General features: G+C 41.6%; 1 protein-coding gene across 20 annotated transcripts in view; it reads left to right on the top strand.

The window, feature by feature from the left end:
* Window positions 1-24,952, top strand: part of rimbp2b (RIMS binding protein 2b) — a 110,417-nt gene extending 85,465 nt beyond the window's left edge. For 7 of the 20 annotated variants that reach the window (XM_088077032.1, XM_088077030.1, XM_088077027.1 and 4 more), the window contains 16 exons: window positions 3,212-3,384; window positions 4,828-5,493; window positions 5,807-5,956; window positions 7,475-7,636; window positions 9,278-10,054; window positions 11,199-11,307; window positions 11,809-11,934; window positions 13,277-13,458; window positions 14,473-14,641; window positions 14,798-14,860; window positions 15,139-15,242; window positions 17,150-17,176; window positions 17,702-17,773; window positions 19,064-19,198; window positions 20,055-20,099; window positions 22,611-22,751. In XM_088077032.1, the coding sequence (XP_087933158.1) occupies window positions 3,212-3,384; window positions 4,828-5,493; window positions 5,807-5,956; window positions 7,475-7,636; window positions 9,278-10,054; window positions 11,199-11,307; window positions 11,809-11,934; window positions 13,277-13,458; window positions 14,473-14,641; window positions 14,798-14,860; window positions 15,139-15,242; window positions 17,150-17,176; window positions 17,702-17,773; window positions 19,064-19,198; window positions 20,055-20,081 (2,942 nt within the window). In that variant the 3' untranslated portion in view covers window positions 20,082-20,099; window positions 22,611-22,751. Of the gene's footprint in view, window positions 1-3,211; window positions 3,385-4,827; window positions 5,494-5,806; window positions 5,957-7,474; window positions 7,637-9,277; window positions 10,055-11,198; window positions 11,308-11,808; window positions 11,935-13,221; window positions 13,459-14,472; window positions 14,642-14,797; window positions 14,861-15,138; window positions 15,243-17,149; window positions 17,177-17,701; window positions 17,774-19,063; window positions 19,199-20,054; window positions 20,176-22,610 lie in introns of those variants that run through there. The other 13 variants (XM_088077033.1, XM_088077029.1, XM_088077026.1 and 10 more) reach the window with 9 other exon arrangements.
* Window positions 24,953-25,168: the final 216 nt, after the last annotated feature.

Genomic DNA, 25,168 nt, shown 5'->3' with positions numbered 1-25,168 from the left:
AATATCTGGCTCCTTAGCAGCAAAATGCTCCACTATGTTCACAAGCTAGTCTCTTTGTCTGCTGTTTGGTGCTGGGAAGGCAGTGTACAATGGGTTTCTGATAGATTTTTCATTGCAAACAAGTGCCAGTTGTGGCAAGAAACAAGGTTGACCAGAGAGCTCAGACTGAACCAAAGTCTTGTTTTGTTAGTGCCTGCAAATGCTATCAGTTTGTAGCTTTTGTGTAAAAGGTGTTTTTATGATGAAGGGGTAGTTATGCTCTCATGTTCACCCCAGTGTGATTGCCGTTCTTGTCGTCTAATATTCCGTTTCAAAGTCATCTGATATTTCACAATGAAAGCCATCTGATAATTTCCATCCAACACAGCGATCTATTTATTTACTCTGCCACACGCTTCAAGCCCATTACATTTACAAACCTGACAAACATCTCAGCCACTTTCATTTTTCCCCAGCCACTTTAAGATTGCCCTCAAGGATTTGTGTATGTGTGTGTACTGCTGCGATAAGACACATGCATGGTAGGAAAAAAATGCAAGAAAACATCGAGGAAGCATTTCAGAATACAGCTCTTACTCTGGAAACAGTGTCTCTGGAAGCCAAATTAGTGTAAATAGTGAGCGTAGATCTCTGGGATTTCTTCTCCCATGAGGCCTGGTGATGCTTTGCTGTTGCCAGCACTGACTTGGGTCTCACAGCCTGACTGTGTAGCTACAGGGAATCTTTAAAAGTGAGAATGTAACAAGAGTGTTTGTCTCCACAGCCAGCCATGTTTATGGCACTGTTTTGTGTGTGCAGATCTAAAGGTACAGTGTCATTAGCCAATTGCGGGTGCGGATAAAGTATGATTCAGATGCATCATATTACATTACTTTGTGTCTGACCAAGTCCTCAAAGGGAAGGAATTGTGATTACTTAATCATAATTTATTATAGGAAAGACAACAAAGCTCCCAATGACTATGTTTGCATACACAAAATATTCTGTTTTTTGCCCTTATTCTAATAAAAAAACAAACTATTCCTACAAAGCTGTTTACAAAGCTAATGAAAATGATTATTCCACTAATACTCTAATGTGCCCTAACATGTAATTTATCCTGTCAAAAACGGACAGTGGAACGGCTGGAGCTGCTTGTTCTATTTTGCTTCATTGTGTCAAAACATGATTTTTGTAAATGGTTTTCAGCCAGTGGTGCAAAAGGTTGGCGTTGCAATATGCTCATGCTCAAAAAGCGGTAGCTATCCATGTCACTCATGCTCAAAATCAGATTGTTTCTCCATCCAAACCGAAATGCAGGCTTTTCTGTTGGGCGTGCATCTTTATCCCACAGCCTTATAAACTGTTTGTTAGCTGGTTTGGCTGTTTTGGGATGGGTTTTTGTGGAGGTCTTTCTTTCAGAAAGGGATTTCTTGGTTAAGGTTAAAGTCTGGTTCTGGTTTGGGTCAAAATGAATAATTCTATCAGATGGGCTTTCTGGAAGAAGCCTACAAGGAAACCTTCTCCCATGTGCACTGGTTTGTGCACAACACATCCATGACAACGCACAGAGCTGACTTTGAACAGGCAAGAGGCTACGTGTCTCAAAAACCTAATTGAGACGTATCTATTAAGAGCGTATAATGCATACAATAATGCATATAATACATTTCTTAAAGGTCCAGTATGTAGGATTTAGGGGCATCTATTGACACAAATGGAATATAATTCTCATAACTACTTTAATAACCTGACAATTAGAATGAGCTTTTTAGGTATATCTACATACAGAGTAGGTAATCTTCTACGGAGTCTGCCATGTTGTTTCATCAGTAGCCCAAAACAGAAAAATGGGCATAATTATAAAGAATATTAGTGTGCATGTAAACAGAGTCACTGTTAAGATACCGGCATAAGATAAGAGCTGCTGTCAAGCAGTGACTACAAAAAAGGTGAAAGCAAATACAGGCGACACAGAGGTAGTGGGAGAGAAAGAGAGGGGCGGACAGACAGCTTGAGGCTGAAGTTTGAATTGACATTTCCTGTTGGCAGCTGACAAGCGAACATGCTGAGAGTTCATTAAATGATGTATCTATTGAACATGTTAATTAGAGGCGTCTGAAATATTGTCAGTATCGGTGGCGGGCAACTGTTGTCAATAAGGACAACAATGTCTGGAGGCACTTTATCAGACTTTCACACTTAGCATGTGTTCCTCAAACACTTGACTTCTTAGCGATACAACATTTTTATTCATATTAGTCACGCAGAGCAGCCTCCAGTTCCCTGCCTGGAAATTAGTGTGTGCTGTTTGTGTCCGGTCTTAATGAAAGTGGCTCCACAGAAATATTCATTTTCACTTCATTTCAGTTCTCTGAGGAGCTTGTTGTTTATGACAGGCATACTTTAAAATAGACAAGAGGAAATGAAATCTCCAAACAACCACTGCTGCTGTTCTAAGACTGCATGTGTTGTGTGCTGACAGTCAGCGTAGAAATGTGATTAAGATTGTGTTGATGGAGATTCTCGGACACACAGACAGCTGCACGTTGCAGCTCCGAGATACTGCTGACTGCATCTGGCTGCTCGCTCTCTCACTGTGTGACTGCAGGGGAGCAGCAGCACTGCACAGATGGTTATGTTGTTTAGTATGCAGGCAGCACTGACAGATTGTGGAAATAGCAAACTGTGTTTTTTTTTATGCTCCATAGAATATTGTCAGCGAGAATCTGGCAACAGGATACCGCTGTATATTCACTGATGGCTACATGCTGACAAACTTGGCTTTTTCAACCAATGTATTGCCTATGTACCCGTATGAATGAATATCTGGATGCACGCTGTCAACCTGCACAGAGTTGAGCATAAATATAACAAAATCATCCTATAAATGACAATATTTGAACATCCAGCTGTCACTGGCTCTGTGTGCATCACAGTAATGTACCAGCTGGTCATTTCAGTAAAATAGAAAATGCCTTTATATTTAGAAATTAGTATACGTTATGTTTTTAATACAATTTTTGATAATCCCGTGAGGTCAGGCTGCAGCACTGTAGATATATAATATATATATAATACTGTTCCTCTAGAATGAGAATAACCTTGTTTCATTTCTGTGAAATTATTACTGAATGGCATAGCACAGAGGTCAGCACATCTTTTTTTTTGATCAACTAGGCATAAATGGTTCAGCTGCTGTTGAGCTGTCTTTTTTTCTCTCCTTATCCAGTGTGTGTGTTGTGCTCCCCAGGGCCCCCTCTCCCTCCCCAGGAGGTGCAGGTCCAGTGTGGTCAGACGCCGGGGCTCCTGCAGGTCAGATGGAAGCCGCCGCCTCTGACATCTTCAGGAACCTCCAACGGTGCCAGTGTGATTGGCTATGCCGTGTGCACAAAGGGACAAAAGGTACCAAATGTCAGAATAAGTCTTTTTTCTTTTTTTAAGTCATTCAATACAATTCTCAGAAAACATAGCCGTTTCCTTCCTTATCAGTGAATTCTTTGAGTAGTGCTCTATTGCCATCTCCTGGAGAAATTATAAAATGCTGATACCAGCTGAAGCATGGAACCATGTTAAAATGTCATGATTACCCAAAACAATTGAGATTCACAATATTATCCTGATAAGCTTTAAAATATGCTTCAACTTTTAAAATGGCACTAAACCATACTGAAATCAGTTTTTCTTAACTTTAGTTACCAGCATTTTTATTGCGTCAGAGGACAGTGAACATCCTTTTCATTGAAAAACAAAGAAACCATCTCAAAGAACTGAGGCTTCTCAAATATTTTTGATAAGACATCATATCTGTCAATATAAGGTTTTCCAATGCTTTGATTAAGATCTTTTTTTAAGTGTAGTGTGTTTTTTGCAGAGTCTTTTTCTGGTTTTAAAGGCTGAATTACAGTAAAATGATGGTCTTTTCTGAACTTACCAGATGATTGCAGCTGTTCTGTTATTTATCTTTACCCACTTTGGCCGTATATCCACATTACTGATGATTATCTATCAAAATCTCATTGTGTAAATATTTTGTGAAACACCAATTGTCAACCTTATAATATCACTCCAAGATCGATATCAAGGTATTTGGTCAAAAATAGCGATTTTTTTATTTCTCCATTTCTCTCAGCACTACCATCAATTTATTGTGAGTATTTTTAATCCCAATCCGTGATTAAATTTTATACTGTCCCGTTCCTAATCCAGCCCCCAGGGACTGAAGATATAGCTTTACCTTTTGCACAGGGAGCTGATACTGAGTTGAGTGTGTGTGTGCAACCATGATAGTGTACAGTTTAACTTTGAACAGGGTTGCAAATTGTAAGCACTTTCCTTAATGAATTTTTGGTAAAATTAACAACTGATTAATCGTCAAAAAAGCATAAAAACTTTGCATATACCAAAGAATACCAAATGCGTTTTTACTCAAATCAAATCATCACACTAACATATTGAATACACTTTGACATATAGCATAGCCTATTGATTAATCAATTACATTTCTTATGTTCAGTTAGATTCAAAATGACCGATTAATCGATCATCAACTGATCATTACCAAACCAAAATCAACAGCTGGATGTAGAAAAAAGTGACTATTTCCCAACAGGCTTGAAGTGATTGCTTTAGATCAAATTTTAACATGGTCATTTTATTACTCTTAACATTTACAAGTTCATGTGCTGTGATTGTTTTTGTAGATTTTTATTTTTAATAATTGTCCGACAGACATGAGAGCTAGAAATGCATACATGTTTGTATGATGGTTACAGAGTGACTACTTTTGTATGCTGATGTTGTGAATTGCTCTTTGGTAAGGACTCTCTGGTTCCTTTGTGAATACAGATAGCAGAGGTCTTATACCCCACAGCAGACTATGTGACCGTGGAGTTAAACAGGATTCAGTGTCTGGAGGCCAGGGAAGTCATTGTAAGGACGTTATCAACACAAGGAGAGTCCCAGGACTCACCTGTGGCCATCATCCCGCACAATCTCTTGGGCTCTCCGCGCCTCTCCCACCGAACCACTGCGCCTCCCCATCCTATGGCCCACCCGCAGTCCCATCCGGTACACTCACAAACCCATCCTCCGTACCCGTCCACTTACCCCCCGAATCACCCTCAGCCCCAGGTGCAACCTATGCCCCGAGCCCAGCCCCACACTTTGCCCCACGCACAGCCACACTCACAGCCCATCTGCCAACCCCCTCCTCATTCCCAGCCTCATTTCCAGCGCCACCCCATGCCCAAGTCCAAACCGTTAGTAAGTGCCAGAGAGCCAGAAACCAAAGAGCATGAGGTGGGACTGCGGACAGCCCCGCCCTGGGAGCGATCCCCCTCTCCGCTGCCCCCCATGCGTGGACCCAACCTGGAGCCGCCGCACTTCCAGCCACGGCGATCGCCCTCTCCTCAGAGGATCCTGCCACAGCCTCAGGGAGTCCCCATCCCCAACACCATCGCCAAGGCCATGGCCAGGGAAGCTGCCCAGAGAGTGTTTGCTGAGGGCAACCGGGTACGTGCCGATTCAGTTCAATCAGTTGTACCAACATATTATCATAACCCTTTTCATCTCTGATTTTTTTATTATACAAATGAGAATATCTGTGAGAATGATAGGATGATTTCACTTGTTAAAGCTATTAGCATGAAAAGTATTAGTTTCAGTATAAAACTAGAAACCTGTTGAAAATGATTATGAAACAACATTAGTGGAAATTAAAATGGCTCCCCAAATTGTTTTCACTAGATTTAAGAACAAAAATATGAATATTACACTACATGATTTGGATCTGCGCAGTCTAAATGTCTAACATTTCTCTTTTTAGGTTGAAAAAAGGAATATCTTTAGTGAGCGAGGTAATGCCTTGCATCCACTCAACTCTGATGAGGAGGAGGATGGATACGACTCTCCTCATGCGAGGAGGAGAGGAGCCTCAGTGGATGAATTTCTCAGAGGCTCAGAGTTGGGCAGACAGGTACTTCACAGAAAATGCAACAAGCTGTGCTCAGACAATCTGTGAATGTGTATCACTTTTTTCTCTGAAGAATCTGTGCCTACAGTTACAAGTATGCAAAATCCAATTGAATGAAATCAAAACACACCCCATTATATAAAATTTAAGCCCCTACTGATGGGTATTTTTGCATCGGTGTAATACAATTTTATTTTCTAGAATCTTGTTTACATCGTTCATGTACATTTTTATATATGCAGAAATACAAATGGGACCACACACATGCACCAAATCCAAATATATTTTAGAGGCAGACAGAATTAAAAACACAGTCACACAGCTACAGACCTCTTACTTTCAATGTTCTGTATATTATTAACCTGTGCCAACCCTACCTTCCTATCTGTATGTCATCCCTGTCTTTGTTGTTGCAAAAAACCAACCAACCAAACAAAAAAAACCAAATCCAGTCAAAACAAAAGTTTTACTTTAGCAAACTTTTGCATAATTTCAGTGCAAATTTTGCAGCTTTACAAGACTTTTCACCAGCATACACAACATTTTGAACAAAGTTATATGAACATTCTGGCTTTTACTGGAAGTCAACCAATACATGCAGATGTGTTTACACCAATTAATATTAAAAGCTAATGGGAATTCTGTATGTTGGCCAGCCACTTGGAGTTTAGAGCTGCTTTTGCATTTGGATGGAGGTGTCCGATTACTTAGGTGACATTATTGGTAGTTTTCAGTCGGTGCTATGGTATTGAGATGTATTGTTACGCCAGGTTTACACTGGACCAGGAAGCGCCACAAACCCTATTTGCCATGGAGTGCTGCTTGCTTCCTTTGCGTGTTTCCCACTTCCCACAATCTCTCTGGCCGGCTCACAATCCGTAGTTTTGTTTTGGTGTGTGGTCTATAGTCTCTGTGAGCAAATTTGACAAAGATTGAACTGATAATCTCTTATAAATTATTTAAAAGACATATGATATATGGTATGAATAATCTGATCCCTGTTGTTCTTCATGTTTTCGCCCCACCTCCACGATGAAATTTGAAAATATGTTGATCCACTATAGTTATTTGAAATAACCCAATATCACTGCTTTTTGTGACTGTGTTTATTGAATTATGCAGACCTACTTAGTTCACATATTTGTCAGTTTCTCCTAAACAGAGACAAGCAGACACACATCTATGCACACACACACATAAATAAGCAGAGTTATTGACAGAGCTCTACGTGTGATTAAAAAAGAGCAGGAGAACAGAATTGCTTTTGATCGACACAGAAGAATCAGCTTCTGGTGTGAACAGTCAGGCTACAGCTTGCACGACAGCTGACATATCGTGGCGCTTCTGTCTTGAGTGTGAACCTGGCGTGAGTCTCTGTTAAGTGGAGACACTTTCCTTTGTCTCTTTGGTAATAGTGACTATTGCCACATAATACAGCACCAAAGATGTTAAAAAAAAGATCAAAATATTAACTTTGAATTTGCTGATCTCTACCTAATATGCTCTCTTGTTCTCCTTTAGCACCATCATCACCACTACAGCCACAGTGAGGAGTACCACACAGAGAGCAGCCGGGGTTCAGACCTGTCCGACATCATGGAGGAGGATGAGGAAGATCTTTACTCTGAGATGCAGCTGGAGGAGGGCCGCAGGCGCAGTATCAACTCTCACAACACTCTTAAGGTAGACACTGCACACCTTCAGTCTGTATTGAACAAGGGGAGGTCAGAGGGCGGTGGGTACGACAGGGGGTGTAGGGAGGGAGGGGTGTAGGGAGGGAGGGAGGGAGGGTGCGTCTTGCCACCTTCAAAAGTACCTGCTCTCTCTCACAGGCTCTACAACCAGGCCCGCCGTGGCTTTGCCTGGCTGAGCTCCCCCTGCCTTGTGTTAGCTGAGTCAGCCTCTCCCACCCCAGCCTGCTCCTACCCCCCGCCCCTCCAGCACTGCTTTAGTCAATCAAGGCTGAGCTCATGGGAATGGCCACGTATACATTACTGTACCGCATGCTAGAGGGGAAGGCTGTAAACAAAAGGCATAATATTGTTGTGGTTTGCATTGCATTTTGATGCTCTTTACACTGCACCAAACAAGTGTTACAAAAAGTCAAATGTGATATTCAAGTGAAAATTTTAATATACTGTGCTGTATCAAAGGGTCATGGCATATCAAGTGCTTATGGGAATCTCATTTAAGTGAGTACTTAAATGGAAATATTCACGTTTGTTTATGTCCGTCATGTCCTGGTGTTTAATTTTTCTACTGTCGATGTAAATGTTAACATTGTCGGTACATGATCTTGTCTTCATCTGGTCTGTCAGTGGGGATGTCTGGATGTAAAGGCAATCTGCTGTCACGATAAAACAAAAGCATGTTAAGAGATGAGAGTGAGGAAGTATACTGTAGTGGCTTGTATGTACTATGTATTAAAGTAGGCTTGCTACCAGAAGTCGACACAATATTATTGCAGTTTTGGAGAGGATATCCCTGTTTGTGTTCAGTTAAATGTGTACAGTAATGTGGTGTTAATGAGGGGTAGTCTTTAGTGTGTCAAATACACCAATGCTGCATCTCCTTTTTGTCATTGCCATCTACTTGTAAATCACTGTTGCACATTATCCATTGCCCTTATATTTCTGTAAAAATATTTTTTAAATATGTATAGTAATGATATAAGAATTTGAATGAGACATTATTAAGGGAATGGTTATAGATAAATTGTCAAATTTGCTTCTACTGTTATTTTCTGTAAGGAAATTGAAGGAATCTCTGTGTGTTTAAAACTGTTGCTAAATAAGTGTCCTGATACAGTATGTCCTCAGCAGCTGATTTTTCCACTCACTCAACCTCATGTTTTTTTTTTTTTAAAAGATTTATTAATTAATTTCATCCACATTGATGTTTTCATTTCTCCCTCACCTGTGGCACTGACTTAGCCTGTCACTTTCTTTTTGTTTGGATATTTCTAATTTCTCACGAGTGAAATTCCCTCCTCTACGTTCAACCTCCGTGCCCACACTCACTTTATCAGTTCTCACTCCACATTTGAGCCTTTGAGATTCCTGTTCAGAGCATGCCATTTCCTCCTCACGGAATGAGACTGCATGTCTTACTACATTGCCACAAATAACTAATTCTGTCTTTATTTTGTCTTTCCCCCCCATTTGTTCTATTCACATACTGTGTTGTTTCCTGCCTGTTCTAAAACCTCCGAAAAAACTTTTCAACCCTCCTCACAAAAAAAAAATCTAAACTGAACCTTTTGAATTGAACTGACTAACTGAACTGTGAAATGTTGGAACTTTTGCCTCCTGGTCACGACCGAAGGCATATTACAAGCGTCAGGACTTAGCTGAGGAAAGAGACTGCTGGGATCTCCAGAGGGAGGTGGTGAAGCAGAAGTCGCTCCGCAGCAAGCGTCTCCACAGCATCCCCGAGGTGGAGGAAGAGTCCGACTGCGTGGACGGCATGGGCCAACGCCTGTGCTTTGAAGAGGGCGGTCGGCCGGGGACGCCGCACACTCAGCGGAGGATGTACCCACAGGACACCCACATGCACAACCATCTCACCCCCAGCAAGAACTCCCGCCACCTGCAGCGCCAGCGCTCCTCCCCTCGCTTCACCGACAGCCGCTACTGCTACAACGCAGACGACCGCATCTTGGTACGACCCAACCGGCAGAACACCAAGAGCCCTGACAGTGGTTTAGACTGCGGCAGTGAGGAAGAGGGCTCTCTGGGCCGGGGTTATCGAGGGTACTATGCTCACGGGAGCCCCATGCGGGGGCCCGTTCACATCATTCACTGTGAAGGCCCGGTAGAAAGGCGTGCGCTGGCTATGGGCCGTAAAAGAACTCTGACCCGCCAGTGCAGTGTAGAGGAGGAGTTCTCTGACATCCCAGTGACTGCTGCCAAGTCAGTACACACAGGTGACTTTAGGAACAGGGAGCACTTTGGGCCTGGTCGGGATGGTGCGCTGCGAAACTACTCCAGGGAAGCGGCCCTGAGCGAGGGCAGGCTGAACGAGCTGGACAGGGCCTATTACAGCCCCCACAGGGAGGCTAGGGCCCAGTCTTTGTCCAGGCTCAACCGGGACCAGCCGCTGGTGTGTGATTCAGACTTTCTGCTGTGTACTTTCCATCAGCAAGCTGCAGCCATTCTGTTTCCTTAATGTCGTCTGTTTTTCTTTATGATTACCTCCTTTTGTTCCTTTTCTTTCGTTTGACATTCTCATTTTATGACAAGTTCTCACACGTTTATGGTTGGTCTGATTTGATGTTTTATTTTTGTGTGTTATTTTGCTTGTACTCAGAATGTCAGGTGGATTTTAAAGTCAAGCTTTCAATTACCTAAAGGCCATTTACTTACGTTTTGACTTCTCATGTCTTTGAGAGGAAAGGTTCCATTTAAAGGGAAGTCTCTGTGCAGTGCATGGGGACGTGCTGCTCCCGTCTCTTCTTCCCCCGCCTCCCCTCTGCCAGCTGCTGGCTTCATTTGTTGCTCTCCATGTCTTGTCCATTAGAGCTGCAGCCATTAACGCTCCACCTTATGCTTGGAGCTTTTTCTCAGCATCTCTCGTCTCTCATTGCTTCACATGCCAAAAAAAGGCCAGATCAAGATTTCTGCAGCCTGCGGTGATTAATTTAGCCTTCAACCCATACGCATCATCCCTTGCTTGTCTCTTTCACTTGTTTCAGCAGAAAAAGATCTTGTTCATCATCATTTTTCCTAAATTCAAATGTTGTGATTGTTGTTAAACAAAGCCTCAGGCTGGAGCTATAATGGCTTTGCTCATCTAACATTTTTATCCATTCACACTAACTCTTCACTTCTACTCTTTGTCTTCTCATCCTCCCTTTCTCTCCACTCATCATTTTTGTCTTTTGTGCTGCCATTGCTTTCTTTTCTCATCAAGGAGCTGACATGCACAGAGCAAAACAAACCAAACAAATGGTCTTTAGCTAAACATCTGACCCTCCCTGACCCCCTCAGTCCATGTTGTTGTGTTGGGGGTTGATTTGATTTACTTGTTTTGATGGTTTGTTGGGTTTTCTTATTGTTTTATGGATTTTCTTCTATTATTTTGCCTCCCTAAGGACAAATGGAAATTACATCATTTGCTCTTATGGTTTTTCAGTTGTTTTAACAGGATTGTGGGATTCTTTTAAATGATTTTAAAAGTTTACTCATCTTCACAACGCAGGTTGTTTGTTGTTCTGACCTCTCATCTTCTGTTTTTTACTCTAAAGATCATTGGGAACTCACCATCACATGGAAGCGCTGATCGTCTGGACCACTCAGGGAGGAGGCCGGTTCACATCGGCAACCCCCCTCAGCAACGGCCCATCCCATCCATTGGTTAGTGAGGTCACATCATGAGGAGACGCGTCATCCCCACCTGCAGGGCCACTGATGTTTGTGCTATTTATACCATGTGTCTCCCCTTACCCATGTGAGCCGAGCTGTACATCTCTCCCATAGAGCTTAACCAACCACATAGACCCTTATTTTGGGGAGTGTTTGCACACCCCAGTAGCTGTCCATCCTCACGAGCTGGATTCGCCAAATGTTCACATGCAGGAAAGTTCTCCCAGATACACTCCCTATGCCTGTGTTTACTGTGGGTTAACATGCTAAGATGACCACCCTAATTTGACCTCCCAGCAACAGTGCAAGCATTGCTGTTTTACACCCAGTGACTCCAGAGTGAAACCTGTTGCCTTGTACACCCCCCCTCCCCCACCTCAGGGCAACCTCATCATCCTACTGTCTCAGCATGAGTGAATGGGCCATGGGGTAGAGCAGAGTGTGTGTGCGGGGGATCTCTGACCGTAACGTTGTGATTGGTGTCTTCTGTAGAGATCACCATGGACAGTAACAGTGAGGGGAGTGAGGGGAACCTCTCACCCGTCAAGGAGGATGTTTACTATGGCAGTGTAGCTCGGCGCAGGATATGGCGATCTATGTCCTCAGAGGATCAATATGGTATGTGGTGCAGCTGACAATTCACCTTGACAATGCCAGAAAAGGCCAAGAATCGGTCTTAAACACATGCAGTGATATGGTGGTCTTTGTTCTGTGCTGGACAGTTAGCTGCTTTGTTTAGTTTTAGCTTAGCTGAATAAAGCTGACGGGGGAAGACAAGACTGGCCACTTTTTTCCCGTTTTTTGGAGAATGAAAATCCCTTCCCTGTATGTACTCCTACACCTCCAATCCCAAGAAACCCCAACTCACTCCTACTCTTCCCATTCACCCTCCATACCCAGGCTACCCTCCCACCCCACCCCAACTTAGCCCGCCCTCTTCCTTAGCTTCTCCGTCACCTCTTTTCCTTCTCCTCTTACCTTCATGAGCCAGTAGCCCGTTTGCTTTAATTTTGCATGACCAGTTTACAATACAGTGAGAAGGAGAAGAAAAGACTGCCTTGTTGGTATCACTCGGTTGCACATTCATCAACTCTGCTGCCATGAAAGTAAAACACGTTTTACACCGTTGAAGCACATTTTACATTTCAAAAAAGCATATTTCACTTTCTTAGCATTGGTTACTCCGAGCCATCATTCAGATTTACAATCTGCCATTGAAACATTTAACATGGTGAACCATGAGAAGCATGGGGAGCTGATATCAGGTTCATCCCTTCCCCCTCACTGATATCTGTGTTGCCAAGAACTGCTGGGGCATTTGATGTTTTACCTCCTTTGGGAACGTGCCTCTTTTGCCTTTTTTTTGCTGCACATTGTTTCCAGATGTGGCCTAAAAGCATGACCGTACGCCTGTGTTTGATGTAGTAATGATCTCCTCATCGTGTCCAATTCGGGGAGAGCATGCATGTTAATCAGCCTCTGTGAGATTCGCCAGTGAAACAGCAATGAACAATAGTGCAGTGTTACTTGTGTCCTCCTGGTGTGCACAGTCATTCAGTTCCCCCCTTGCACCCCCAAAAACTGCTTGACATGTGTTTCTTGTCTGTGCCGTGTTGTACTGTGTGCTGTGATGTTTAGAGACTGTCACGCCAGCAAGCAGAGATGTGTGAACGAAGAACCCCTGCTACTATTGTACCGAGCCTTTTTTTTAAAAATAAAAGCATCCTTTGCTTTTAGTGCGTGAACACAACAACACGAGTGTCATTTGTAAAGTGACTGAGATTAAAAACTAAAAGCATAATTATTACATTCGATCTCAGGCTCTTTTTTCACACATGCATCTCATCGCCCTCTCCCCTGTCAGCTCTAACAAAGAGACATCTTCTGCTCTCATTGCCTCTACAGCCAGCGTGGCTGTATAAGGCTGGTAGTAGCAGCAGAGGCCTCCTCTATGTTTCAGACGGCTATGGCGGTCGCAGGCACGGGCGGGGACGGCGCTCCGCGGATTACTATGAGGAGTCAGAGCCGGAGGAGATGACCCGTGTGTTTGTGGCTCTGTTTGACTATGACCCCATGTCCATGTCTCCCAACCCCGATGCTGCTGATGAGGAGCTGCCATTCAAGGAGGGCCAGATCATCAAGGTGGTGGCTCAATTCTGAAACACTGCAAATCCAGCTAAAAAAAAATATATGAGAAAAATTATGCTAGATTTATTTTGTGTCTTTGAATCCCCTTTGCTCTAATGTTGTATTAACTAATGCCTTAAGAATTACATGCAAATTGGTGAAGTCTTTGCTAAGCCTAGTTGAAGGTTTTATGCTCTCTGTCAGCCTAGGCACTAGAAAAAATGTTGGCAGTGTAGATTTCTGCAAACCTTAAATATGTTCCATTCATTTATATGCACCCTTTGTGATGTAAAATATAAGCTGACTTTGTTATCGGGAGGTGGAGTGAATGATCGATGGCATGTCACCGAGGCGAGATGCCCGCCAAGATGTGGGCCACTGTTCCAGACCAACAATGAAAAGATTTGGATTTAGCAAGTCATTGTTGTGTTTCCAGGGGCTTGTAGGCACTTAACATGGGTGTTTTGTAGTAATCGTCATTGTGTTTCCAGTGGCTCTTCAGGTACCAGCGGCTTGTTAGGCACCATGATTAGTACAACCTGTTGCTGTCTTGCCAGCTGCATTTTAAGCACCAAACACAGGTGTTTAGTAGTGATGTGTAACTCTGTTTCCAGTGTGTTTTTTCAAACCACCAAATGTAGATGTTATGTAGCCACTCATTGCTGTTTTTTTACAGAAAGTTTTTAGGCACCAAAGTATGTTGTGTGTTTTGTAGTGACCCATGGCTGTTTTTATAGCAGCATTCTAGGCACAAAAAGTAGTTACTTTCTATGGAGACACCGCTGCTTTTCCTGCCGGGATTGTACCACCCAAAATCTGATCTTTTTCCAACTATTACCAAGTGTTTTTTATGCCTAAACCTAACCGCATGTTAACCAGTGTTGTTGAAATGTAAAGTGTCAATGTATCTGCCACACAGTAACATATGAATGTGATTTTTGCAGAAACAAACGCCAACATTTTTTCAGGCAATTATCTGTGCTTTGTTTCTGGCTGATTGTTGTCTCCTGACACTTATTGTCCCTTTAGGTCTTTGGAAATAAAGACACTGATGGCTTCTACAGGGCGGAGGTCAGAGACCGAGTGGGTCTGATCCCCTGTAACATGGTCTCTGAGATCCAAACTGAGGATGACGACATGATGGAACAGCTCCTCAAACAGGGTTTCCTGCCACTCAACACTCCTGTGGAGAAGTTAGGTGAGACATCATTGTCCCCCAGAACAATCTCACTGTCTTTTTCTGCTCTTATACCCTCTGCGTCTATCTGACCAACTTACGGCTTTACTGAATTATCCTTTTCTTGTTTTTTTATACTCTTCCCACTTAATTGTGTTTTTCTGCTTTCCTGTAAAGTGAACTGTGACCGTTTCAAAGATGGCCGCTCAATAAATCGCAGGTCCAGAAAGTCCAAGAGAGGTCTGTGTCCAGTGTGATGCTCTTCTGCTTCATCTTCACTGCTTTGTTTCAATTCTCACCATCCTTATTCATCTGCTCCCTGCTTTTTGCTAATTTCCACTGTATTTGCTGCCATGTAGCTTAACTTTGATGAACTTAAGAATAAATTACAGTGCAAGCCAGATGATAAAATTTAAAGTTTGTTGAACTTGCAAGGCTGTTGTGTATCTTCACTGGTCATGACTTTATTCCCACCGATTAGTGTCTTATCTGTCTTCTCTGACTTTTCCTTTTTGTAGAGAGGAACAGGCGGAGTGGCCGTCAACATCCGATGTCAACGCGCAGAATGGTGGCTCTGTACGACTATGACCCCCGAGAGAGCTCCCCTAACGTAGATGTAGAGGTACTGCCCTCCTGTGGCTCCAGCTATTCACTTTGTCTTGACCATTCTCTGTCACCACCATCATGTTAACAAATGCATTAAAGCTGTCAAAGCACAACATATTATGAGGTGCACAGACACAAAGATAGCAATATTTAATGTTTTCATTAGTCAGTTCAGTTTTTAAAGGACTAGTTTTACATTTTGGGAAACAGGCTTATTCACTCTTTTGCTGAGTTAAATGAGAAGATTTCACTCTCGTGTCCGTCTATTAAATCTGAAGCTACAGCCAGAAGTTAGCTTAGCTTAGCACAAAGATTGGAAGCAGGGGGAAACTGCTAGCCTGGCTCTGTCAAAATTCCCCAAAGCCCACTGATTAATGTTATACCACATTTATCGAATCTGCGCAAAAACCAAAGTGTTAAAGTTGTAGGTTTAGGGTGGGTTAAAAACAGAGAAAAGCTAGCTCTTCACTTGAAAGGCCTGGACACACTAAACCGACCTCAAAGAACTAGTGGTGAAGAAGGCGACTGTTGTCTTACTTCACGTTGCCTGTATCTCGGCCAAAAAGCCGCAGTGGAACATAACGCCAAAGACTACAGTTAACGTCCAACAAATACACACATTACACACCTGTGTGAAAGGAACCAACTGTCCATCTTTGCCGTCTGTATTCGCCATTCATAAAGGAAACCGGAAGACCATCATGATGCTAGTTAGCCAGTTAGCACATTAACAACACAACCTGGTGTTAAAATGATATTTACTATGCACTTGTGGACAATAACACAAATAATTCCAAACCTTTTCTGCTAAAGAGCTGATTTCTGATTGCCCATCTCTGATGCTGAATTGGCCAAAAATACAGCTGACAAAGGCAGACCAGTTGCTCGCCTCATGCATACACCAATAATAGTTTCTAGATTATGGGTTTACTTCTGTGGCAGGTGGCCCATTTAGCATGTGCAGTGGTGTTTCTTTTGCTGGCACCACCTAAAAGTTCCCACTTGGCTTGTAGACTTTACATTGCGATGGCATAACAGATTTTTAAATCACTTTTACTTGGGGAAAAGTGAGGAAAGTTTTACTAATACAAAACCTCTTCGGCACATAAATTCAGACTTGAAAGTGTCATCATCATTGAAGTTTGAGGTGTCCTGTCACAGTTTTATAGATGTCTCTTTTACAGTGGTGGCCCATGGGGAAAATGCTTTTTTGGGCTGCAGGGGATCTTTTTCACTGCAAAACTGCGAGTGGCCACTGGAAAAAATTGAAAGCAAGACTTGAGGGGCTTGCCTTGGGTCCTGTGCGGAACACACCGCAAAAACAAGGGTGACAGATGCTCACCGACGACCGATGGCCGACTGATGTGTCAAAGGCCCCAAGTTAAGCTCTCAGCTGCTGGCTTGATATTAAATAGATAAACATGAGAGTGGCAACCTTTTTATGTAACTCATGGCAAAAAGCTAATCAGCACCTTGAAAGCTCATTATTTGACCTGTATGAAAACTGAGTGAGTACACTACAATTTTAGGTTTAGGTTACCTTGCAGCGACATGGTGATGACATGACTTGCCCCCTGGCCAAGAAATAGTCTTGCTTTTTTGCACTTCAATCTCGTTACAGGTTAAATGAGATATTACGTGTTAATTAGTGAGCTTTAGAGGTGCTGGTAGGCAGGTTCTGTTACCTTCAGACAGAGGAGGGCTAGATGTTTCTCCATGCTGATTATCTCTTGACAAGATTATTTTGTGAAAGTATTCCTTTAAGTGCGATTCAGGGCAATATGCACAGGTCAGGTGAGGTTGAATGAGGAGTTAGCACTGTGTAAGCGAGACGATTGAATTACTTTCCCGTGCTGTTGTTTTTGCCCCATCCCCCCCCGTTCACTTACTCTCACCTTTCTATTGGCACTGCCACCGACACAGTATGAGGGCAACAGACTGAATGAGGAGGTGAGTGAGGGTGAGGAGGGTTCGGTACTGTCTGCTCTGTGTGTGTTTCCTCCCCCGTTTGTTGGAGTGCAAACGAGGAGGTGGGCTTCAGATGACTGGGCCACGGCCCTCTGTCCCTGGTGGTCATTAAAACAGCCCCTCATGCATTGCCTGAGCCAGCATCTCCCCTCCTCGGTTTGGTCTTTTGTGTCGACCTGTCTCCTACATACTGTACATATGCTATGTCTGGTTTGTGTGTTCTCGAAAAATCCCATAGGACAGACGTGCCCAGTGTGTTGCAATCCTGTCTTCAAAGTTCCAACGTTTGATGCATTTACAGTTGCAACAGTCCGTCTTCCGAGACTGAATTGACACTCGTGTTTAAGATGCATCACATTGATTTGGAGAAGGAAGCACAGCATTTCAAACTCATCAAACCCCAGTACATTTGATGTTTGGAAAGTCTCCTGCACACTTATTCTGCTGTAAACAACAAGAAATATACAACAGTCTAAATATATCTCAAGGCTCTTTCCTCTTTGACAGGCTGAACTGACTTTCTGTGCCGGTGATGTCATCACAGTTTTTGGTGAAATAGATGAAGATGGCTTTTACTATGTAAGTGCTAAACACTTCTTTTTCAATGACTGTTATGCAAATGTTTGTTTTTTTTTCCCCTTGACTATTTAGAGCAGGCATGTCAAACCGGTCCACAGGGGGGCCGGTGTGGCTGCAGGTTTTGTTTCCAACCAAGTAGCAGCACACCAGACTTGACTCATTTAATCAACTGATCTCCGTCTTCAGACAGTTGATTGGTCAAACTGTGTGCTCTTGGTTGGTTGGCACAAAAACCTGCAGCCACACCGGCCCCCCTGTGGACCAGTTTGACATGCCTGATTTAGAGCATTATGCATCCTTAAAGGGTGTACTACAGTAAGTACAGTTTTACACAATAACGCACAAACTGACTCATGGAGTCGGAGAATTTATCATGGGCATGTGGAAGTAAAGTGTTTCTCCACGTTGAAAAAACTTTAAATTAAGCACTCTCAGGGCTTCTATGAAATTGAATCATTAGTACAAATGATGAGCAAACACCTAAAGGGACAGTCCACCCGAGAACCCTCTTATCTGTGGTGCTGTTTGTGCTTGTTTTGGTGTGGTAAAAGGAAAGATATCAGAAGAGTTGAATAATCTCTGCAAGGAAAAATATGATTAATGGATAAAACACAAAAAGTACAAGCCTGTGGACACAAAAAAAAACTGAAGGAGCTTTTCTGTAAGAAAAGACCAATCACCAAGCTTGAAAAGTCTGCTGTGTGCTTCAGGAATGCTAAAGTGGATACATTTGGCAATTATGGTGAGGCAATTTGTTCCCTATTGCAGTGACAAAGCAATATGAATTTGTTAAATCTCTGATTCACGCCTCTGACTGGAAGCTTCGCCACAAGAAATGGTGGCTGTGGCTCATGGGTATCGTAGCATTTTAAAGCAAGGAACCATTCCAAACTGATGGAATAAACATGTATCTCATAAACAAAGTAGAAGTAATAAAACTGGTGCCAGTAACCTTTATAAATAATGCAAAAGCCACTTTAATTAATTGGTAAATTATCCAAGAGACTCACATGTTGGGGAGAGGGAGAAGTTATTTGGTACTGGAAGAAGAACTCTGTTCATTTTTCATGGTGACTCATGGTTGGGGCACTAGCGTCGATAGCTGTGGGGGAAAAAAATGGGTGGTTCTTTGATAGAAAGCTAAATATAAAAGCTTGTGTTTTTACATTCCTCAACTCTTTTGCAGCTTTAATTTGAAATTCTGATGCACTTCCTCAAATTAAGAAAACTACAAGGTAACATTTACAGTTCGGCGCAGCAGAGGTCTCACTGTTGTTGTGTACTCCGCAGGGCGAGCTCAACGGACACAAGGGACTTGTTCCTTCCAACTTTCTAGAAGAAGTGCCTGATGATGTAGAGGTTTTTCTCACTGACTCACCATCTCGATACCCCCAGGACACTCCTGCACGGATAAAGACCAAAAGGGTACATGCTCCTTCGCAGTACTAGCCCTCTGTCATCCATTTACTCTTTTCAGTTCCCTCTATCTCCTTTAGTACTGTGTCTGTGCGTGTGTGTGTCTCATTGAAGTACAATGGGATTTCTGACTTTCGAGCATTACACTGTAAATAGATAGATGTCTAAGATCTATGAGAAAAAAAATAAAACTTTAAGACTAATACTTGACAGAGGTACTTTTATTTTTCATGTTTACTGCTGTGAAAGGGGGGAAGTTGTGCATTGTATAATACATGGATCTATTGTATTCATAAAGCATTCTCAATGAGAGTAAAATAGAGGGGGGACGCTCCTGTGACTTTTTACTTGTTCTGTCATGTCTTGAAAAACAGCAACACTTTTTGCACATGCATATTTAGCATTCTAACAGATGCTTTATGAATATATTCTGTGTTTGATCTCAAATAATTTCTAATAGAGTAAATAGTTTTGTTGTACTGAAAGATGAACTATGTAGTCTGTAGCTCAGCATGTTCTATAGTCCAGATGCATGAATTCTTGAACATTTTATATAAAGATAAGTCTAGTGTAGTACAACTTTTGTATCTGCTCCTGAACGCCTTGTTTTGTATATTGCTTTCTTGTAAAGTAGCACGCAAAGGTCACTTAGCCTATGTTGCCATTCAGAAATAATTATTTACTAAATGTAAATATGTGATGTTATTTTTGCGTTTAACAAATAATGCAATTGTTGAAATATTAATAGGTATCATCAGATATTTCTTTCCTTGTGTTCTAATTTGCCATTGTCATAGTGCAAACTATTGAAATGCCATCACCATATTTTTTTTCATTTCTTTTCCTCACCCGCTTGGCAAAACAGAAGAAGAGTGTTCATTTCACACCTTAAAGGCTCTGTTTCCGTCACGTAAGTGAGCAACTGAGGATACCAAGATTACGCTCCCCTCGTCTAATGCAGATGACATGGGTACCCTTAGTTTCTGGTATGCAACATGTATACTTCATGTGACATTCCTTTAGTGCTGCTATGCCTTTAGGTATTTTTAGGATTCTTCTCTGTTTCACCAAAACTCTCGATGCTGTTTGTTGGTAGGAGACAGTAACCCTCGCCAATGCATTAGACAAGAAGTATGGTATCTTCAGTTGTTTCTCTGAGTGTTGTACATGACAATGTCCGTCTCCTGCAATAAGTCTCCTGCTGTAACTCATGGTAAGCTAAAAGGCCATTGTTGTACCTTCAGTGATCAAAAAGTTCAGGTGAAATGAACTGTAGTAACATTTAGACTAGTGCAGTATGACATGCTGCATCATAGAGAAAAATCCAGAAAACCTGCCAATTCTATGCAAAAACCCAAAGAAAAGCATACAAATCTTTCATTTGTTTTGCAACCTGAATGTAATTTGGCTTTTTGCTCTCAACAAAATTCAACACCATTTTCTTGTATGCAATGAATAATGTGAAATGGTGAGAAAAAAACAAAATCAGTCATGAAATATAAAAACTCAATTTTGGTCAAATCTGTTAAATCTGTCAAATCAACCAAAATTAATATTCAATTAGACTTCTAACAAAAAGTTAGTGATTTAAAGTGAGACTCTGGAGCTTTTGCTGAGTGGCGGCTACAAATGCATTTATGGGATAACGTGGAATTGCAACAGTACTATGCTAAGTGACGCTAATACTAATCAGATGACAAAATCACTGTTATGCAAATCTCAAGTCTTTGCACTCGAGTCCCAAGTCCTAAACTTTGAGTTTCCAGTCCCAAACAAGTCAGCACTCTTTACCAAATTTCATTAATAACAAAATATAAAAGTAAGATATAAACAACAAAAAAATAATTACTGCTATTTTATTTACTAATATTAAAGTTGTTGCTTCTCTGTCTGTAATTTTCAAGTTTTGCATACTGAAATGCTTTTTTTGACCATTGCATAGTTTTTGTATCATTTTGTTTATTTAATCATTCTCGACTGGTGCTCAGTGATGTTAGTTCTTCGTGATTCTCTCTTGCAACCCAACAGGATGCTGTCAGATTGGTTCAAACTAAATGGATCTGGAGAACGAAATGTCGACTAAAGATATTTTTAGTCTTTTTTATGCCTTTATTGGATAGGACAGCGATAATGTGAAAGGAGGAGAGAGAGGGGCTGTTGACATGCAGCAAAGGGCAGAGGCCAGACTAGAACCTGCGGCCACTGCGGCGAGGACAAAGCCTCTGTACATGGGGCGCCTGTTCCACCAGCTAAGCTACTGGGCGCCCCAACATGCAGAGAATTAATGGAGTTAATAGCATGGATCAGGAATTTTTGATAAGTGTCACACTTTTTAAATAACATTCTTTTTAAATCTTTGGGCTTTGGTGAAGATTTAAATTTTTCCAAGTAAAAGGACTTGAGTGCAAGTAAAGTCATGAGTCATTGGTGGTAATGTGCAAGCTGTGTTGCAAGACTTTTTTTTAGTTCGTCAAATCGAGTCTAATGTCATCGAGTCATGTGACTTGAGTCCACACCTATGGATATCATGACAGTAGCACAAGGGGTGAGGAGTCGTCAAGTCAGAAAACTGACAATTATGTTTGTTAAACAGCAATATTTAGCGAAAGTTAGCTAACATTAGCCACCATGAGCTAATGGTCAAGTCAGAACAAGTAAAGCTGAAGCAACAAGGCCTCTTATTGAACCGAGCACGGTGCGTTTCGTTTCTGAAGAATTCAACTTTTCATTTTATCCATTCTCTCAAAAGTTACAGTCTCACTTTAAAGTTAGGATACTACTAAATGAAGCAGAATAATTTTAAAGTGCTGCATGTTCTGATGTTTAAAACACAAACAATTTCTGAATATAGCCTCATATAAATGGAATCCTTGACCATGTGTCTTCCCAAAGTGCAATTCAAAGGAGCCTTTTAGCTCATGATTACAGAAAAGGAATAGTGACTAGTAGTTTCTCTGTAACCCAGTTGTATCAGTAAATATCTATATATATATATTTAAGGGGAAGGAAAGTGAATGTGATATAAATATTTCCCATTTGTCCCAAAATGCAAATTTTTCCTGTTTTTGTGAGAGGAACTGCCCTGTCCCTGATATTCAGTGTTGGGAAATGTCACCTTACATTGATGTGGAAGATAGTCAATGTCATGCTTAAATTCGGTGTTGTAGTAGCTTATTCCTAGCAACTTCATAAAAAAATGGTTTCTACCTGGGAGGGAGGGAGGGGGGAGGGAGTGTGTATGTATACATATATATAAATATATATACCACACAGGACAACATCCAGGGAGGTAGACTTCAGAGCTATGATGGCCCTGCAGAGACAGAAAGGACTTAAGAGAAGGAGGGGAGTAGTGACTGGAGGTGTGAGAGACGGCTGGCTTTTTAACACCCTCAACTGTCCCTTACGGGTCTCCCATTAGGTTCCATTGGAAAAATCGGGTCCGCCCAGAAGAGCAGGCTCTCCTACAGTGCGTCCACACATCCTTGGCTCTGGCCCTGCCACCGTGGGGCCCGGCAGTCCCATCAGGGCCCCACTGGACATGTACTCCTCCAAAAAGAAAAAGGGACTGCTCTCCAAAGGGAAGACACTATTGCAAAGACTTGGCGCTGTGAAATAATTTCTCAACATACACAGCGAGTGTCATCCACACCCTTTTAGTGCTGAAAAAGACAAAACAAACCTAACAGTGGACAGGTGGCATTTGTGAGCTTTGCAAATGCTTTATTCTTGTACATCTGTTGTATACTAGAATAATTGTATTTTGTTCACATTATTAGCTACACATTTTAAATAACACTTTTCATATTATAATCCCGAAACCTCACGGTGTCGGCAGATGTAGTATTGAGTATCTTACCTCCAAGTCTCAAGACTGATGTTTTGCTGTAGACAGAGACAGGGCCCAGGGTATTCAAGTCTGATGGCATTTGTACACCACATAATGAACCTGACCAGTGTCTCTGTGTACAGAAATCAGAATGTCACACCGAGGGCTCAATCTGAATCTGAAAAAAAGTAGGGCCTCGACTTGAGCTTGTTCAAAACAGCAAGTCGCATAAATAGTACGAGAGGTTTGCATGCTTTACTTCAGCACATTCCCTCCTGACCCCTTGAGAGTGCATGCAATGTGATGGGCTCAGTGTGGAGCATGCAGTACTTTAATACGGCGCGGCAGATTCGCTGTGCAGTATACTGTGACAAATCAGCTGAATTAACTCTCCTGCTCCATCTCAACAAGCTGTGATAGAGGCAAGTTTTTCCCCCACAAAAACATGTCAGAGACTGAATAAACAAGCACATACTGTACCTACTACAGGGTCTCTGCATCCAAATCAGCCTGAGTAGTTCCAACCTCCATGTATTTGCCTTATAATCACACACTGGTTAGTACTTTGCCCAGTAGAGCGTGCAGTTCTATGCCTACTATTCATTTATGTTCATAAAATCTGTTTGCGGATGTTAATCCTGACTTGTGCTGTGCAGGGTATTGTGTGACTGTCGTGATTTCCACTGGACCAGAGCTTACATTTAACCCTCCAGAACTCCTGTGTTGACACTGTCCATCATCTATAGTTAAGCCCTCCCTGAAAGATTTTATTTTGGAAAACAAAATAGGTATGTTAAAAAAAAAAAAATCTCTGCATATCTATTTGAGGCTACTGAGTGAATGAAGGGACTTTTTAAAATTTGAGTATCATTTTCAATGCCACACTGATGCACATCTGATTTAAAACAATGACTACTCTACAATGGAAACCATATTAAGCAGATTAAAGAACAAATGTAAGTATTTAATCTTTGTGAAATCGCATCAGCAAATTAAGTCCTGTTATTGTACTGCTTTTGATTCATAACATGCAACACTTTTGGGCTTTACTGGAAGACTAAAGGTTTGACTGTTTTCACAGTAGTTACCGGTGAAACACAAGGCTACCTCTACGCTACCCCTCTACCCTTCCAACCCGAAATTTATTAGATCTGAAATCTGTTTATTTAAGCCAATCTGTCATTGATGCCTGTTCAGTGTGTCCCGAGTTCGGTTGGTGCAGGATACAAGTACTGTATATCAATATATATATCTATATCTACACCTTAATGTAGAGTAGTGAATGTATGATGAATTGAAAGCCAATGTATTTTCAAAGCTGCCCAAACGGATCGTGCAGATGTCCCGTCTTTGTGCGTGAAATGAAACGAGTCCACCTTTCTTTCCTCACACATTGTTTTCCATTTCATCCTCATGTATTTAAACTAAATCTAGCCTATTTTTTCTACACACAAGAGTTGAACTGAAACTGCCAAAAAAGAATGTATGCAAAACATTCTGTAATACTTTCTGTACAATTCTCGGCCGAACAGCCATGTTGACCTGCGGTAAACTGATGTACACCTTTTCCTATTTATGGACCATGTCTTCAGACATTGCTTCTATTCATTTTGAGTGACTGTTGCTCTTTTTGTACTTTGTCCATTTGTAAAATTGTTTTTAAATGTTTATACTTGATTTTCAAACTGCCTTTTTTGTACATTTAACTTTATAATCAAACAGTGCAAGCTTTCCCCATGGTGTCTTGAAGACCATATTGTTTTAAAGTCTGCAATTGTGTGCTAGCTTTATGATAAGAATTATCAGCCTATATTGATGGTTACAAATTATTGTGTGGGTGTGCATGTGCAATCTTTTCTAAAAAACGGAAAACTAAAAGAAAACAAAACATCTAAATAAATTTGATATTTTGTAACGCTTGCATGTGTCATTTAACTTAAAAGGAAATGACATCTATCACAAACACCCATTTATTACTAAAAAAGAAAAAGCTCAGCTCAACTTATTTTGGCAAAGAAGTTGGAAATGAATACAACAATGACAATACTTGCGACAGATAAACCACTGTAATTTACAAACCTCAAATGTATTTCCTACAGTAAACAAGGAGCATTATTGATCATTTTAGCACATACGCTAACTTTTGAACT

Source organism: Plectropomus leopardus, chromosome 4 (assembly GCF_026936395.1).
Source record: "Plectropomus leopardus strain MGB_pleo_1.0 chromosome 4, ASM2693639v1, whole genome shotgun sequence".
Taxonomy (NCBI): Eukaryota; Metazoa; Chordata; class Actinopteri; order Perciformes; family Serranidae; genus Plectropomus; species Plectropomus leopardus.
This window is presented reverse-complemented; position numbering and strand designations above follow the sequence as displayed.